The following is a 17,726-nucleotide window of genomic DNA, read 5'->3' as shown; positions in this document are numbered from 1 at the left end:
ACTGGTACTAATGAGGTGCAAACAATGCCAGACAGAGTTAAAAAGTGTAAAAATTTCAAAATAATGAAGGAATACTATCAAAAAATGCATCGCATTAAGCCGCTTAATTTGCATTTTCTTGCCACATAATTTACTTGACGCTGCCACATAATTTTCCCCCCACCCCTGCCGCATAATTCCAGTGGCCCTGACTATAGGTGAGTATTGAATGCAGGCCAAGTCCTCACGATTATGTAAAGACTTTCTGTAGCCAAGGGTAGCAGGAGGGTGATGCCAGTGACCACGAGACAGGCCAACATGTCAGTTTAAATCAGGATTAATATGTCACAATTATAAAAACAATCAAATAATGTTCATATGCTGGTTTCTAATTGTGCGAGTGCTTGTGTGAGTGTGTGTGCTTGTGTCGCCTGGTGTGTGTGTGTGGCAGGTGTGCACTATGAAGTGCTAGGTAAAAAGGTTATGAAGTTTTAGCGAATCATGCCAACTTGTCTAACTGCAATAGAGTCCTGCACAGCATAGGCTGGCCATACATACATATAATGAACACAAGGCATGCGTGATGGAGATATATGTAGTGCCTTCTATATTAGCGCTCAGAAGTAACTTGTGATTTGATGCACAACGCTACATAAACCTCCTAACTAAACTGTTGCATAGGCTCTCATTATTCTTATGAGACTACTGGATTTGTGCGGCAGAATCACCTGCAGTGTGGGAGACTGAGTCCTAACCCAGTGCAGATGACACCTGTCGTCCCAATCCGGGTTCTGCTCCGGCTAACTAGCAGTGCCTCATCTCTACCCAAGAGCAGGGATGATTGAGCAGCCGAGCGCATGACACAATTGACTCCTCAAGTAAATCGTGGTGACTCAGGTCTCATCTGGTTTCTCTCAGTTACATTAGTCTCACATACACAATGACAAACAGAGGCAGAATGTGTTTTCAATAAGGTTTTAATGAAGCAACTGCATCTTAGACAATAGAGCATGTACTGCAATAACCAGGACAATAAAGCATGACAGAATTAGAATTGTGACAAGGAGAGTGAAGCTTAGAAATAACGCTACCATGTTGTCACTAGAGTCAATAGGCTAATTCCTACCTAGGCTATAATAGAGCACAGCATGTTAAGCTCTAATTCTGCCCTTCAGGTTCCCCTGGGAAGACATCATCCCTCATAGCTGAGCAAAGGCCTGAAGTCTGCATAAGCAGCTGTAGCGAAGTGTTCAGCAATCAGCATACATTCGTGGTCATCTGGCTGGAATCTCCCTCTAACATGTAAGGGACAGGCAAGTGTTTATATAATAAAATAGCTGATGTTCTGAGAAACTGTCCCTACGTAAGGATGTGTGTTTTTCTATGAACACCAGAGACAAAACTTTTACCACGTTCACTGGCAACCTATCTTACTGCAGCCCTGAGAGAAGCACAGAGTGAACAAGAATGTCTTGTTTCAGAACGTAGTGCTGGTCTAAGCAAAAGCAGCGAGATAGAAATAAATAAAACAAGACCGCAAAAGTGGCTATTGTTAAAATAATAAACAAAGCTGAATAAAATATATCTAGGTTAAAGTGCACAGCGGCAGGCCTAGTGTGCTAAAATAACGTGCATGAAGCTATAACTAAAATGGCTACACAACACAACAAATAGCTGCTACTCACAATGAAAATGCAAACTTCTATTAACTATTTGGCATATAATCTACACAGTTATACTTACACTGCAGGACAAACATTTCCCTTTAGTAAAACAATGTAGCTACGTGTTTTGTTAAAATGGGCACCAGGCGCTAGGCTCGGTTGCTCACATTAATTCAACTGTAATGACAGGTCTCATCCTTGCACACAAGGACTGCAAAATCCATTTCCTCTGATTTAAATTTACACTTATGTGTGTGGCTTTTCAGTTGCACTCCTGTGTCTGAAAAAGTGGTTATTTAATGTGTGTACGTAGAAGGACTTCATTATAAATGCACTGACTGCAGAGGTGGTGCATGTGTATTTCAGGTCAGAGAATATCTGTGCTCTTTCCTCGGAAGGGCAGGGATGTAAGCCCATTCCTGATTCCAGAACCAAGGCCTGCATTCTGCCCCCCGCAGATGGTACTACTGTGCCAGTGTGGGTAAAATGGTACACGCAGTGGCCAATTCACAAAGGACCTCCGCACTTGTGGCGGAAGCCCCGCAGTTGTGGCGGGGAAGCTCACACTTGTGGCAGAGGCCCTGCAGTTGTGGCGGGAAACCTCGCACTCATGGCGGAGGTCCCACAGTTGTGGCGGGAAAGCCCACACTTGTGGCAAGGTGCTACACTTGTGGCAGAACCTCCACAATGAGTAATTGCAATGACTGCGGGACCCCCTCCGCCACGAGTGCAGAGGCCATTTGTGAATCAGGCCCACTATATCTACCTCTGTATCATCATAAACTGATTAACATGGAGAATATTTCGATGTAATTGGCTGCTTGTAACATTACCCTGCCTATCGATGCTTAATTTGTAAAAAAGTGAGTGCCATGGCCCTCGTCAGGAGGCTACTGCAGCTTTCCCATTGCACCTGCCAGCACTGCCAAAAAAAGAACCAACATATCTACTAACCATCACACTTCTACAAGTGTGACATTTCAGACTATTCCAGGCCACTCAAAGCTATAACAATGGCGAGGACAGCAGGTATTATTCATTTTTAATGTATATTGAATTTTTAAACAATGTTTGGCTGCTCATCTCAAAATTAGACAGACAGCGTCACCATGTGGTTGTGTGGTGTGGAGAAGTAAGTTCTGGTGCAGAACACCAGAAACTATGGCTCAAATTAATCACTGCCTGCTCCTAACCACGCCCAAAGTCGAGAGCTCAATTTGATGAGTACCCAGGGATTTAAGTGGCATGAAATGGGGGCGTGAGGATCTCTAAAAGGGTCACTGCCTATATAATTAAGGGTGTGGCACAAACATGTAAACTTAGGTTTCTGTGATTTTCATAGTGCACCACCCGAACAGTATTTTGGTTTCTAACTAAGCTTTCTGTTATTCTGTCCATATATGTCTACCACAACAACTGACAGACAGCTAAAATCAGTCAGGACTGTTGGCTTTGGCAATTATTTTGTTCCAAGTAATTATTATTGAAAATATTTTAATTATGAGACAATGAATTTTGACAACTGTGTACTTCCTTGACACACATTTGCACAGAATCAAAGTTGCAATTGTAATCAGTAAACATGGTGCTGTGTGTGCTGCATAGAGGCCTAGGATTCTGGAAACCTTTCTGACCCACTGACAGGCACTGTGGGAAACTCGTACTGCCTTCAGCCTCAACTCCAGAGCTCTGAATCGTGGCCCATCGTAAACACCCAGAGGCAATTCCGTTAATAGAACGCATAATAAAAGAGTAATGGTGTGCATAAAATACAGAAACACATCATCCTGGAAATAGCAAATATTCTTATTGAGTCAAAGATGAAGGATAAGATTGCGATAAACATGTGAAAAACAAACTGGAATTAAATCACTGATACCAATTACCGTAATGTTTTCACATTCATTATTCTGCAATCGCGGAGTCTCTTTGCATCTTAAGTTCAGAACATAGATATAAGCAGTGCTTAATTTGAACCAGTAGTTTCCGGTGGGGAGCACTGGCACTTATTTTTGAGGACCGGCACTTATTTTTTTTCAGAAGGCATTAACTGTGAACAAAACAAACATATAGGAAAGACAAAGGAAGAGAAAAATGAAAAAGCGTTGCAAAGGGAGAAAGCAGAAAGCTATAAACGTGAGCTGAAGGGGCAGGGAGTGGCTGTAAATGGATTAAAGAGGCCCGAGATGGCTTCAGGATTACGTTGTCTCAGTAATTTATGCTCGCACATTTAATTGCAAAAGCCGCATGTTTCAGAGGAGAGCTTTGGGCACCGGCACGTTTTTCTTTACAAATTAAGCACTGGATATTGGGCCTGATATGGACCCGTTTCAATGTCCATTTTTAATGACTGCCGCGAGACCTGCACAGCCCTGGCACAATTAAAGGCCTCTGAGTTTGTGCACTTTTGTTTTCCTATTTAAAGCACTGGGCTGAAGCCATATTGAGTGAGAGGAGCAGGCTCTTAGTGCATGTCCTTAGAGGACAAATCATCAGAATCCTGCTCTAGCGTGCTCGGAGTAGGCACTGCACAGCAACACCAGCTAAAGGTGTGGCACTGAAGCCTGCACATCATTAGGGGACCGCTGTGCATTTATCACCTTACTGCTTTTCCTCTTTTTTGGGTCAGAGGCAATGTTCCCTGTATAGTGGGCGCGCGCGCACCCTTCCCCCACCATGCAGGCCTCTCTGCCACGCGCACACGTTGTTCGTCACATCGCTGCCTGCATCACAGGTCGCTGCCTCACATGAGAGAGTGAAACCGTACGTCAGCGCTACGTTTAAAAAAAAGAAACATCGCGAAAACACGGTCACTCTCTTCGTGGCAGAGCAGGACAAGAAACGGCACTGCAGCAATCGGAGGAGAAACCCCTGCCCATGGAGAGCAGCAAATGCAAGAGGGTAAGTGTGGGTGGAGGGCATCTTCTCTGCTCTCCTTTCATTTTCTTCACTCCGTCTCTCATTCTTCTTCATCTCTCCACCTTTCTTTTCCTCTGCTCTCCTAAAAAAGGTGGGGCAGCAGGCAGCCATGCTTAATTTGTTTAAAATATGGTTTGCAGACGAAAGTGTTTGTGAATGAGCCTGCTGCTGACGCTTCCGAATGCCAGGGATCCCAAATGCCAAGATTGCTTAATGTCTATTCATCTCATGCCTCTTTGTCTCAACAACACCCTGAATACACGTCCTCTTCATCTATCTGTCACTGTTTTCCTAACTTCTTCTTCCTTTTTCTTTCTGCCTTTCTCTCTTGTTCTGCGTGACAATAAACGATAAATCCTGGCTCCCAAAAGTGAGTTATCCATTCCAACCATCCTCAACCGCGGTCACAAATTAAGCTTCGGTTGAGGCCCCGGACTCGGTCGCACGTTTTTCTTTGCTGGGATTCAGATCTGACAACTCGTGTGAAATGGTGGAAGCGGAAGGCGTGCAGGGGATTAATAGCTCTATATTAATTAATGGTCCGAAGAGGGGAAAAATAGCAAAAGAACCAATCAGCAATATGTCTTTTTCAACTCATGGTATGTGGATTAGAAACTGGGCACGATTCCGCGGTTGCTGCTGTATTAAATCAGCCTGATGCGGATTGTAAACAATGCTGCTGGACGAGCGTTCATCGTCCTGCGCAGTGAGGAACGCACAGAAAGAGAAACAGGACTTTTAGGAGCGGGACGATGTAATTTCCGTGGTTAATTACATTAGATGAATTGCTCTGGCCGGCCCAGGCGGTGCTTTTAAAAGTAACTTTCTTAGCATGTCAGCTGGTCTGTGACGCATACCTGTAAAGCGGTGAGGACGACGGTGCAGGCAAGCGCAGCGCACAGACTTGTCTGCTGAGGAAGTTGTTTTGAAGTGCGCTGTAAGGTGTCCGAGCAATTTATTTAACCTAAACAACTAAGCATGTGGTTGAATACCTTGTGCAGCCCTTCACAGTGCTTCTAAAATGAACCGAGCTTACGGCTTTTCTTTCCCTCCTGGAGAGCAGCAGTCCAGCCTTAGTTCTGCCGGCGGAAAAACAGAACAGGCCCCTTCCATTTAGTTTTACGTACCGTGCGGGAATTTGGCCCAAATCTATTAACCGCCTACCAGAGAATAATGAGTCCTTTTCGCCCATTGCGGCCACTGGGCGGCAGTGTAAGTCAAGGCTACAAAATGTTAGTCTCTATTCAAATCTGGTCTTCTTTTTACTGTTCAGCAAAATATGCAGTGAAGTCAAAATTGGAATTATCTGAACCACCCTTCCAAGCAAAATATCTGTTATGCGAATTTTTTAACTATTGAAAAAAATACATTGAAACATGGTAATGATTAAGTCAAAGGTTGGTTGAAGAGTTGCAGGACTAATACAAACTGCATCCGCAAATGTTTGATCTGAAATTTGAAACCGTAGCAACATTTTTGAAGTATGTGAACTGATTCTTCATCATCAACTCTGTATTTGGCAGCCACATCTTGTTCTTAGTACAAATGTTTAACAAGAATTTGCAATGCAAATTGGTCTTGCATTTGTTCCAGTTAGAGATATTGGTGTTGTAAATTCCTTACTGGACTTTTCTTGCCACATAAATTGAAAAGTAAAAGTAAAACATTAGTTGACAAAAGCGAGCCGATTCAAAGCACCATGGCTGCCATGAGCACGAGTGCAAAGGAGAGAGACAAAAGGAAAAAGAAGTTAGCTCACAGTCAAACTTATCGGCAATCATGCAATTATCCATGTAACAGGATCAGTCTGCAAGGCGGTACCAAAACCTCCCCAAGGAGGGCTACAAGCGTAAAGCATTTACCAATGATAACAAAGGAATTTTGAAAGGCAAAACCACGAACGAGTGAAAGTGATGGGCATGAGGTGGGCATGGTTAAAAGCCCACAATACCTACAACAGGTCAGAGCGCTTGTACGCTCAACCTAAAAATGATCAACTTAAGAATGTTTTGGGTGCTTAAGAATTTCAATAGATTGAATATTAAGACAACTACATAGCACGTCCATTTTTGCTTACACACTGCCAAATTCAATGTGGAGCGTTCCCCTGTTAGGGGGGCCGTAAAAATGACGCAAAGAAATCTAACAGGTTTCTTTGCGTCATTTTTTCCAGGAGTTTTAATGCTTGCTCAGAGAAGGCGTTAAAAAGAGTCTCTCATTGGTTTCAATGGACCTCTGGGTGCTTTGCATGATTAGCGGCAGCACTTTTTACGCTAATCCTGCAAAGCGCTGAACTAGCGTAAACATTTATGATGATAGTTCCCTAACTACCACCATGGTGCATCGTATTTTAAATACGGTGCACACATGGTGGCATTAGGGGGGCGCGAGGAAAGTGGCGCTGCACTAAGTGCAGCGCCACTTTTCATAATTCTGCCCCTCAATGTCTTTCTGTCATGCTCTTCTTGACTGGAAACATGCACACAATTCCATTTATTAAGAAATCTAATGCCCCAGCTATTCTTTCTAACTACAGGCCCGCAGCGTTATAATAAGTTCCTGCTAATATTCTTGAAGCGGTGGTTAATAAAACTTTCTTCCTTTCTCAAGCAACATTGTCTCCTGGACTCTTTCCAGACACATTTTTACTGTCGTGAGATAAAGTATCTTCTGGTGCCATTAGATGATGTTTGGATCACTTTAGATACAGGGGATGTCATAGTGATAGTTTTCCTGGACCTGACAGTGTACTTCAGTGTGGTCTCCCACAGATGGAAGGACTGTGGAGTAGGAGGTCTAGAACTTGATTGGTTTCAAGCCTTTTTTTTGTCTAAAAGAGACAAAGCAGTGTAACTTCCCCCCAAAATGGTCTTCTTTCAGAGAACCATGGTGTGGTGCCTCTCAGGGTTCTTCTAAGCCCAACTCTGCTTAACGTCTATATGATGAGAGTGCCCAGGGGGGCGGTAGCCCACCCTTATAAAATCCGATTAGTCATAGCGAGTGGGAGAGCAGATAACTTGAGGCTTGTAAAGGCTGCATCATCGAAGGTTGAACGCATGATGTAGGTTTCTAAATGGATGATAATATGGAACCAGAGTTTGTCTAAACTGAAAGCCCAAGTAACTATTCAATTGCTCTGGAACTGTCATGGATATGGTTTTTGTAATCTATGCTAAATATCTTCTTCCCAATTACAGACGGTCAACATTTGGATTTGAACGGGCAGGCGTGAGTACCAAGGAAGACCAGGTAATTCTGTAGACGTTCCAGGTGGGATTAAGGGTCTCTAGATAAATCACGTTCATGATCCACACCTTCGCTTATGTTACAGGTTTGTCGGACCGAGCAAGTTATAGATTTGAATGGGCTGACATGCGTAGAAGCATAAGGACCATTTAATTATTTGGTAGGTCCCCCATCTGGGTCAAGTGGCACATTATAATATGGCAACATGCTGTAACCAACTGTTATCAAAAACCAACTAAAAGAGGGGTTTCGAAAAAGGGAGATTTGGATAAAAAAAATCCTGGTCCTGTGTATAGAGCTCCCAATACATGTACAAAAACAAGGTATACACAGTTCCACAATGTAAGTATAATCAGGGAAACCACATTGGGTCCTGATCTAAGGAAAAGATCGTAAAGAAAAGAAAGAAAGCCAGGTCCCTGGAAAATTAATTATTTTGGAACAAGAGCCCTCACTCACCAAAGGTGACATGCTTAATCCTTGGGCTTTGCTCCATGTCAGGCCGGCGCTGCAATGCCTGACGGGCCCCTTAAGGGGGGCTCTTTGCCGGAGATCTTTTGAGATATATGCCCGGTTTAGAAAGAATAGGGTATAGGATTGGAAAAATTCTATTTAAAAATAACTAGAGGTTAGGCAAATTTTAATAAATAATCCAACCACTGTCATGATTAAAACCAAAGAGCGGGGAGAGAAAAGAACAAGGTCTACGCTCCCCAAAAAATTATTCACTTCCTCACTCAATTTGAGGTTAGGAATTGTACGTACAGGATCCCCTGTACGATTCACCAAAAGGTCAACCTGTTTCTCGCTATTGATGTCCTATGGATCTAACGCGATTCTTCAGGACCTAAACTACCTAATCCTATGTGTAAATGTAACCTATAGTAAGGAATATTAGTACAATGCAGGGACCTGAAATGAGAAGAATAACAAACAAAAAGAACAACACATTATTCACATGCACAATATCAACAGTAATGTGCTCTGTGCAAATCCACACATAGGTGAAGTATGCCCACTGTGAATCAACGTGTAAATCAATGTGAAAATAATGATGACAAAAAAATGCTTACCCTCCTCATACTAGTGGATGGGCCGCATCAGGTAAAGCACCAAGTAACGGAGGTCCTACTGAGCTAAATGCGTGAGTTCAATTATCAGATTGTATTTAGGAAGAAAGACAAAAACAGTAATACCGGGAAGTTGAGGGATATAGCGTTTGCCAAACATTCAAGTGTCCCATAATCAAATGTAGCAAGATGCTACACATATTCTGACTGCCCAGGTTTTTAAAGTTCACTTAGCTGAGAATACATCAAGTAAACGTAAAATACGCGGTGTGCTGATTGCAGATGTTAACAGCATATATAAGGAATGTCATAGACACATATATGCATAAGTATATATAACTATATATGTACTTTGATCTACAGCCTATTAGCCAGTATCCTTGAGTCTAGAGCTCGAAATTCAAGGATTAGCGCAAATATGTCACCCACTAAATTAAGGATTTCGGATACCCACATCGGGTTTCAAAAAAGTCCTAATTAGTCTGACGTTCTCAAAAACGCCGTAGCCAAGTCTGCAGCGGCGGTGTCTCCACACGAGTGTTCGTGGTGGGAAATGCGTGTAAACAACAGAGGACCGAATCAAAGGGTATATAACTACCTTTACCCAAAGTAACGTGCAGGGATCCTAAGGATTCCCATCTAAACACCCAACAGTATTACCATCCACTTACTTGGGACCTGTCCGAAGTTCGCGGCATCACCTGCCCCGTCTCGGTGTTCCTGGAATAGGAAAGAGCACCCGGTGGGTTGGGCTATGTATCTTCGAGCCTCAGCATAGAAAGAGGACAGAAATGGCGGCCATCTTGTGTTAGGTCCAGCAGTGGGATGGAAATTAAAGAGGGACTCCATCATGTAAGCCCCAAAAAAGAAAAGAGAGAAAGGGGTCGGCCATCTTAGTGTTGTAGAAAACCAATTTAAAAGACACAGAACTAAGGCTCAAATGTACGTGTCGGAAAAAGAATGGGATTAAGAGGCAAATTGCTCAAACTCAAATAAACATAAAATCCATGGAAAGAGGTGGGATAGCCACAACCGGTAGTGAGTGTACCTAAACCTGGTCAAGAGATTCCTTAATCATGATCGGTGCACAAAGTCTGTCCATGGTATGTCATCATTAAGTCCCATAATATGTGTCTTAAGTCGATAGACCCAACGTTGCTCTTTTTCAAAAAGGCGGTTTGTTGATTCTCTCTGGTCTCTGATGGTCTCAAGTATAACCCACCTGAGATCGTTAGGGGTGTGATGTAAATCAATGTAATGTTTCGTCAATTTTGTGGAGGACCTCTGACATCTAATAGTACTGCGATGTTCATTTATCCGAATCTTGATCATCCTAGTGGTCATACCTATGTTTCGTAGTTTACACGGGCAAGTGATCATGTAGATACAATTCTTAGTACGGCAATTGGTATGTATCCTTAACTGCCAGGTATAGGGTTCTCCCAAATCTAATTCTTGGGTGGTAGTGGTAAGTGAGCAAACATTACACCCACCACAAGGATGATGTCCTCTGACCCCCAGCCAACGTGTCCTTATCAATTCTCTAGGTTTTGGCACAACAGGTCTAGTATGGACTAGTAAATCTCTAATGTTTTGAGTTCTTTTGAAAGCAAAAAGAGGACGTTCTAGGGATTCTCCCGAGCTGTTCAGGATACTCCAGTGTCTCAAAATGACCTTCTTGACACGGTTACTCAGAGGAGTAAAGGTAGTGACACATGTCAGTCTGGTTTGTGGTTCTCGTACATTGGTGGCTAGCAATGTATCCCTCGGGATATTCTTAGTTCTCTTCTTAGCCTGTTTTATAACAGAGTTGGGATAGTTCCGCTCTTTACGTTTTTGACTCAAAATATCTGCCTGTGTATGAAAATCAGCCAAATCAGAACAGTTACGTCTTGTCCTTAAGAATTGGCCGAATGGAAGATTGTTCCTTAAAGATTTAGGGTGGTGACTGTCGTAGAGCAAGAGACTATTCCTGTCAGTGGGTTTGTGAAAGATGGACGAATGTAGTACTCCATCTGTAAGTATGATCCGTAGATCTAAAAAGGAAACTTCTTTGTCAGAATATTCAGCACTGAAGCGAAGATGCACATCAAGAGTATTAATCCACTGGATGAAGGCTTTAACTTAATCCACATCTCCTTTCCAAACCACTAGTATGTCGTCAATATAACGACGCCACAGTCTGATGTTGGAAAATAAGGGTTGAGTAGGAACCAGTATGTTGTTTTGTTCGAAGATGTACATATACAGACAAGCCAGACTCGGTGCAAAAGTGCTGCCCATAGATGTACCTTGTACCTGGTGATATAAGTTATCTTCAAATTGGAAGACATTTTCTTTAAGGGCCAGGCTCGCACATTGCATTATAAGAGATTTACTAGTCCATACTAGACCTGTTGTGCCAAAACCTAGAGAATTGATAAGGACACGTTGGCTGGGGGTCAGAGGACATCATCCTTGTGGTGGGTGTAATGTTTGCTCACTTACCACTACCACCCAAGAATTAGATTTGGGAGAACCCTATACCTGGCAGTTAAGGATACATACCAATTGCCGTACTAAAAATTGTATCTACATGATCACTTGCCCGTGAAAACTACGATACATAGGTATGACCACTAGGATGATCAAGATTCGGATAAATGAACATCGAAGTACTATTAGATGTCAGAGGTCCTCCACAAAATTGACAAAACATTACATTGATTTACATCACACCCCTAACGATCTCAGGTGGGTTATACTTGAGACCATCAGAGACCAGAGAGAATCAACAAACCGCCTTTTTGAAAAAGAGCAACGTTGGGTCTATCGACTTAAGACACATATTATAGGACTTAATGATGACATACCATGGACAGACTTTGTGCACCGATCATGATTAAGGAATCTCTTGACCAGGTTTAGGTACACTCACTACCGGTTGTGGCTATCCCACCTCTTTCCATGGATTTTATGTTTATTTGAGTTTGAGCAATTTGCCTCTTAATCCCATTCTTTTTCCGACACGTACATTTGAGCCTTAGTTCTGTGTCTTTTAAATTGGTTTTCTACAACACTAAGATGGCCGACCCCTTTCTCTCTTTTCTTTTTTGGGGCTTACATGATGGAGTCCCTCTTTAATTTCCATCCCACTGCTGGACCTAACACAAGATGGCCGCCATTTCTGTCCTCTTTCTATGCTGAGGCTCGAAGATACATAGCCCAACCCACCGGGTGCTCTTTTCTATTCCAGGAACACCGAGACGGGGCAGGTGATGCCGCGAACTTCGGACAGGTCCCAAGTAAGTGGATGGTAATACTGTTGGGTGTTTAGATGGGAATCCTTAGGATCCCTGCACGTTACTTTGGGTAAAGGTAGTTATATACCCTTTGATTCGGTCCTCTGTTGTTTACACGCATTTCCCACCACGAGCACTCGTGTGGAGACACCGCCGCTGCAGACTTGGCTACGGCGTTTTTGAGAACGTCAGACTAATTAGGACTTTTTTGAAACCCGATGTGGGTATCCGAAATCCTTAATTTAGTGGGTGACATATTTGCGCTAATCCTTGAATTTCGAGCTCTAGACTCAAGGATACTGGCTAATAGGCTGTAGATCAAAGTACATATATAGTTATATATACTTATGCATATATGTGTCTATGACATTCCTTATATATGCTGTTAACATCTGCAATCAGCACACCGCATATTTTACGTTTACTTGATGTATTCTCAGCTAAGTGAACTTTAAAAACCTGGGCAGTCAGAATATGTGTAGCATCTTGCTACATTTGATTATGGGACACTTGAATGTTTGGCAAACGCTATATCCCTCAACTTCCCGGTATTACTGTTTTTGTCTTTCTTCCTAAATACAATCTGATAATTGAACTCACGCATTTAGCTCAGTAGGACCTCCGTTACTTGGTGCTTTACCTGATGCGGCCCATCCACTAGTATGAGGAGGGTAAGCATTTTTTTTTCATCATTATTTTCACATTGATTTACACGTTGATTCACAGTGGGCATACTTCACCTATGTGTGGATTTGCACAGAGCACATTACTGTTGATATTGTGCATGTGAATAATGTGTTGTTCTTTTTGTTTGTTATTCTTCTCATTTCAGGTCCCTGCATTGTACTAATATTCCTTACTATAGGTTACATTTACACATAGGATTAGGTAGTTTAGGTCCTGAAGAATCGCGTTAGATCCATAGGACATCAATAGCGAGAAACATGTTGACCTTTTGGTGAATCGTACAGGGGATCCTGTACGTACAATTCCTAACCTCAAATTGAGTGAGGAAGTGAATAATTTTTTGGGGAGCGTAGACCTTGTTCTTTTCTCTCCCCGCTCTTTGGTTTTAATCATGACAGTGGTTGGATTATTTAATAAAATTTGCCTAACCTCTAGTTATTTTTAAATAGAATTTTTCCAATCCTATACCTTATTCTTTCTAAACCGGGCATATATCTCAAAAGATCTCCGGCAAAGAGCCCCCCTTAAGGGGCCCGTCAGGCATTGCAGCGCCGGCCTGACGTGGAGCAAAGCCCAAGGATGAAGCATGTCACCTTTGGTGAGTGAGGGCTCTTGTTCCAAAATAATTAATTTTCCAGGGACCTGGCTTTCTTTCTTTTCTTTACGATCTTTTCCTTAGATCAGGACCCAATGTGGTTTCCCTGATTATACCTACATTGTGGAACTGTGTACACCTTGTTTTTGTACATGTAACCAACTGTTAACCATCTTTTCTTTTGTTGCAGTTTTCTCAGAGAGGACTGGTCATAGAGGAGGACGGGCAGACCGGAGTAGCAGCAGAAAGAGCAGGTTATTTATTATTTGCTAGTTTTTCCTTCTGGTGAATATGAGGCATTGAAACGATCAGGTGCTTTAATCAATTTTTCCTCTTTTACAGGCATCTTAGACCCTGCTACACATAAATTTGAACAGACACATATGAGTAGAAGGAGAAAGACAAGGTAATGATTTTGCAGATTTCCATTGCGGTGCACCTAGTACAGTGGAATATGACAACCTACGTTAATCACCTTTTCTTCTCTGCAGGCAACTCCGACAGCACTACTCATAATTACAAAAGGCAAAGGTGAGTAGAAGCAGAAAGACAAGGTAATTATTTGGTAGAATTCACTTGTGATGCACCCAGTACATTATAATATAACAACATTCATCAACCCCTTTTTTTGTTCTTTTGCAGGCTTCTTAGACAGTGCTAATCATAGATTAGAAAAGGCAGAAGTTACTACAAGCAGAAAGACTAGGTCATTATTTAGTAGATTTTCCTTGTAGTACATCTGAAACATTGGAACATAAGCATGTGCTGTAACCATTTTTTTCTTCTATTGCAGACATCGCAGACAGTGTTACATTTAGAAGAAGGTGTTAGGACAAACAGAAAGACCCAGGTAATTACTTGTTACATTTTCCAAGTAATAGCTCAGACTTGTCTGGTAGACTTCATTCAGTAGCATAAGAACCAACTTTAAATAATGTTCCTCAGTTTAAAAGATGTTCCTCTTTTTTTTTGCATACTTTGCGGCATAGTAGGCTCAGACTGATTGCCACCAAAATGTTCAAGAGAAAAGCTGTGACTTCTGCAGAGAGCAGTGCTTCACCACAACGGAAGAAATGCTGTCTTGTGTTTAAAGAAGAATGGCTGAAAGAAATTGTGGAGACTGAGACACAGAAGTCACGAAGCAAGGTTTGCGTACAACTGGGAGAGCCATTTCTATACAATCCAGAAGTAGGACTGATTTGCAAAGTATGTGCAGAAGCAAAGATCACAGGGGACTTTTCTACTGGGAAGAAATGGAGTGATGGCTGGAAGCTGGACTACTTGAAACGCCATCTATGTAGCAAAGTTCATGAATCTGCTTTGGTGACACTGAGAAATAAAAGTGCAGCTGCCAGGCTGGGTTTTGGAGTGCGCATCATGCTGACGGAAACCGCCAGTGACAGAACAAACAGACTAGAAGTGGTTGAACGGCAAAGATCTCTGCCTGAAGAGATAAAGATTCTCATCAACAATGTGTTGCTAGCAGTCAAAATGAACACTTCAGTGTTATCTGTTCAAGACATCCATGACCACGTCGCATTGTATGTGAAGATACCGGACAGCTGGAGGAACAAGAACTATGCCTTTGAGTTTTTGGAGGCAATCAACAGTGATACGCTCTGACTTCCTGGCAGAACTGCGCAGTGCTTGGTATCACACATTAATAATTGATGAGAGCACAGATATTTCATTTCCAAATTGCTCATCCGCTATCTCAAATTCCGATCTGTAACATGAACAGATCACAAAACAGTGTTTGGGGGAATTGTAACTCTGAGTACATGCAATGCGGGGGCTATCACTATAGCTGTGAAAGACTTCTACACTGCCAATAAGCTGGACCTTATGAAAATGGTCATGTTTACCATGTTACATCAGATGGTGCATCAGTGATGCTGGGAAAGAACAATAGTGTTGCTACCTGCCTCAAGCAATCCATTCCCACGCTAGTTGAGCAGCACTGTGTTGCGCACAGAGAAGATTTGGGAGTTGATGATGCCTGGAAAAATGTGCCGATGATCAGGGAAATGGAAACATTACTGAGGACTGTCTACACTGTGTTCTCTAGCTCACCTGTAAGGAAGTCCAAGCTGAACGAAATTGCTTTGGTCACTGACTGTGAAGCTGTCTCCTTTTGGCCACTCAATGAAGTGCGGTGGCTTTCAAGGCATTTTGCTGTTGGTGCACTCTCTAGGTAATTATGAGGTTGCTCTCAAATACTTTGATCATGAAAGAGTTGAGGAGAATGACCCAATTGCTAAGTATTGCTACAAAAAACTATCTGACGCCAACTACCATATTTCCTTTGCAGCACTGAATGACATTCTGGGTGAACTTGCATCTTTGTGCAAGTTGTTTCAGAAACGCTCTTTGACCACTGTTGAAGCTGTACAGTATGCAAGAGCAAACATTGGTCAAATAAAGGAACAGTACTTGGGCGACACTGTCTTTTGGAGCAACACAGTAAGAGATCTGATGGCTTTGTACAGAGAGGACCGAGAGTATGATAGTGAGCCGATGTTATCTTTCATTAAACGTCTTTGTAAACACATGGAAAGAAGGTTCCCAGGAGATGATTTGAAGGAATGGACAAGCTTTGATTTCCATGCAGTAACAACACAATCACTGTTTTATTGTGGGACTGAGAATGTACAAAGACTTGTTGAAAAGTATAAGAAGGTCTTGGTCCTGGGTGATGGTGACACCCCTGATGATTTTCAGCAATACAGAGATTATAAATATGTGGTGGCAGAACATATAAAAAGCGGATTGTTTAGGACCTTTCAAGACATGGTGAATTTCATTCTGCGGAATTCTGCTCAGTATAGTGTTGTATCTCAGCTTGTTGATGTTTGTGCAACTTTACAGGCTTCAAGTGCAGACTGTGAACGAGGATTCAGCCTCATGATTCCAATCAAGTCCAAATTAAGAAACCGACTCAAGGAGAGTCACCTAGATATGCTGATGAGGACAAAGGCCTACCTCTCAAATGGGAAGGTTGACCGAGTTTATCAGCACTGGAAGAATGGCAAGGACCGGTGAGAGAAACAAACATGTCATACATCTAATGTTGGCACCTGACTTGTCTAAACTCTGATGCGGCTCCTCCTACAGTCCATGTGTAGCTTGGGTAAGAACATTTCTCAGCCTGTCTCTTGGCAGGAGCCTCATGGCATTTATCAGTAGTGTGTTCATCAAATTGTAAATGTTAACTAATTGTACAACGTGCTCTAGTTGATTTGCATGGCCCTCTGTAGCACACTGAGAGTATTCATTAAAGTCTCATAATGGTTCAACCTCCTGATTTCTGTTTTCTCTAACTGGGGTGTAGGTGGCACTCAACAGGTCATGTCTTTGGGGTGTGCCACCAGGTCACAAAACTGCCTTAATGCCCTATTACATGGAGCAATGGTTATACAAATATCCCTTTTTTGCTTTAGTGGTAAAACAAAGCTATGGAGAGGCAAATGCCAAAGATCTTGGTAGTTATGCCCTGTGCTCGCGTGAATGGTCAATTTCTTGGCACACGTATCCTTGGCTGCAGCGCACAGAGACCTTACACTGCCGCACACAGTGGAAAAAAATTAGAGGGAACATTGGTCAGAGGCATTTCTGATCCCCTGACCTAACCGTAACCGAGTTTTCTCAGGTATCTGGTGGACTTTGGGGTGGTGGGGGTGCATAGGGCGTGTGTTTCTGCCCTCCATTCACAATTTACCTAGATCAGTGAGATGATACATTATTTGGCCGGAGGAAACAAAAATCCATTAGTCAGACAACAGTCTACATTTATTCCATAGTAAAGTACAAAATGCCATGCTGGTGATGAATGCCACTTCATTAGAAAGCTTTACAACATTGGGTTAAGTGCAGGGGCATAGTCTCTGTTGGTGCAGCAGGTGCAGTGGAACCATAGTCAACAGAGCCGTGATTTATGCTGTATGTTTTGCAGCCAGAGGGGCCTATTTCCATCCTTGCACTAGGGCCCATGACTGGCCACACTACTGGCTGTATCTTTAAAGCATGGGCCAGATTTGTGGGTGTTCCCACGCAGCCATCCACCCATGGATTCTGACACATTCACAGATTTACCAACACTGGGAGATCTGGGAATGTCAGAATTGCACAAGGAAAAATATATTTATTTCTCCTCGTTGTTTCCTCTTTCGAGGAAAATGTCTCTAAAGTACAGTATCCATTTTAGGACATCCTCATTCCTCACTCCTCATCCCTGCTTCTCATCCATCATCCTTACTTCTCATACATCATCCCTACTTCTCATCCA

At 42.6% G+C, this 17,726-nt stretch overlaps 1 protein-coding gene across 1 annotated transcript; it reads left to right on the top strand.

The window, feature by feature from the left end:
- Positions 1 to 2,656: 2,656 nt before the first annotated feature.
- LOC138297157 (uncharacterized) lies at positions 2,657 to 16,737 on the top strand. Its single transcript, XM_069236648.1, has 9 exons — positions 2,657 to 2,672; positions 3,684 to 3,805; positions 4,273 to 4,544; positions 7,760 to 7,811; positions 13,632 to 13,695; positions 13,784 to 13,847; positions 13,933 to 13,972; positions 14,235 to 14,291; positions 14,431 to 16,737. Exons 1-7 carry the CDS (start codon positions 2,657 to 2,659, stop codon positions 13,955 to 13,957), a joined length of 615 nt encoding a protein of 204 aa, XP_069092749.1. The 3' UTR covers positions 13,958 to 13,972; positions 14,235 to 14,291; positions 14,431 to 16,737.
- The last annotated feature ends 989 nt before the right edge of the window (positions 16,738 to 17,726 follow it).

The sequence above is a fragment of the Pleurodeles waltl genome, chromosome 5 (genome assembly GCF_031143425.1).
Source record: "Pleurodeles waltl isolate 20211129_DDA chromosome 5, aPleWal1.hap1.20221129, whole genome shotgun sequence".
NCBI classification, from domain to species: domain Eukaryota; kingdom Metazoa; phylum Chordata; class Amphibia; order Caudata; family Salamandridae; genus Pleurodeles; species Pleurodeles waltl.
Note: the sequence above shows the minus strand (reverse complement) of the source record. Positions and strands in the feature narration are given on the sequence as shown.

Coding starts and splice junctions, on each gene's coding strand:
- LOC138297157 (XM_069236648.1), top strand. Junction 13,696..13,783: donor AGTAGCAGCAGAAAGAGCAG/GTTATTTATTAT, acceptor CCTCTTTTACAG/GCATCTTAGACCCTGCTACA. Junction 13,848..13,932: donor AGTAGAAGGAGAAAGACAAG/GTAATGATTTTG, acceptor TCTTCTCTGCAG/GCAACTCCGACAGCACTACT.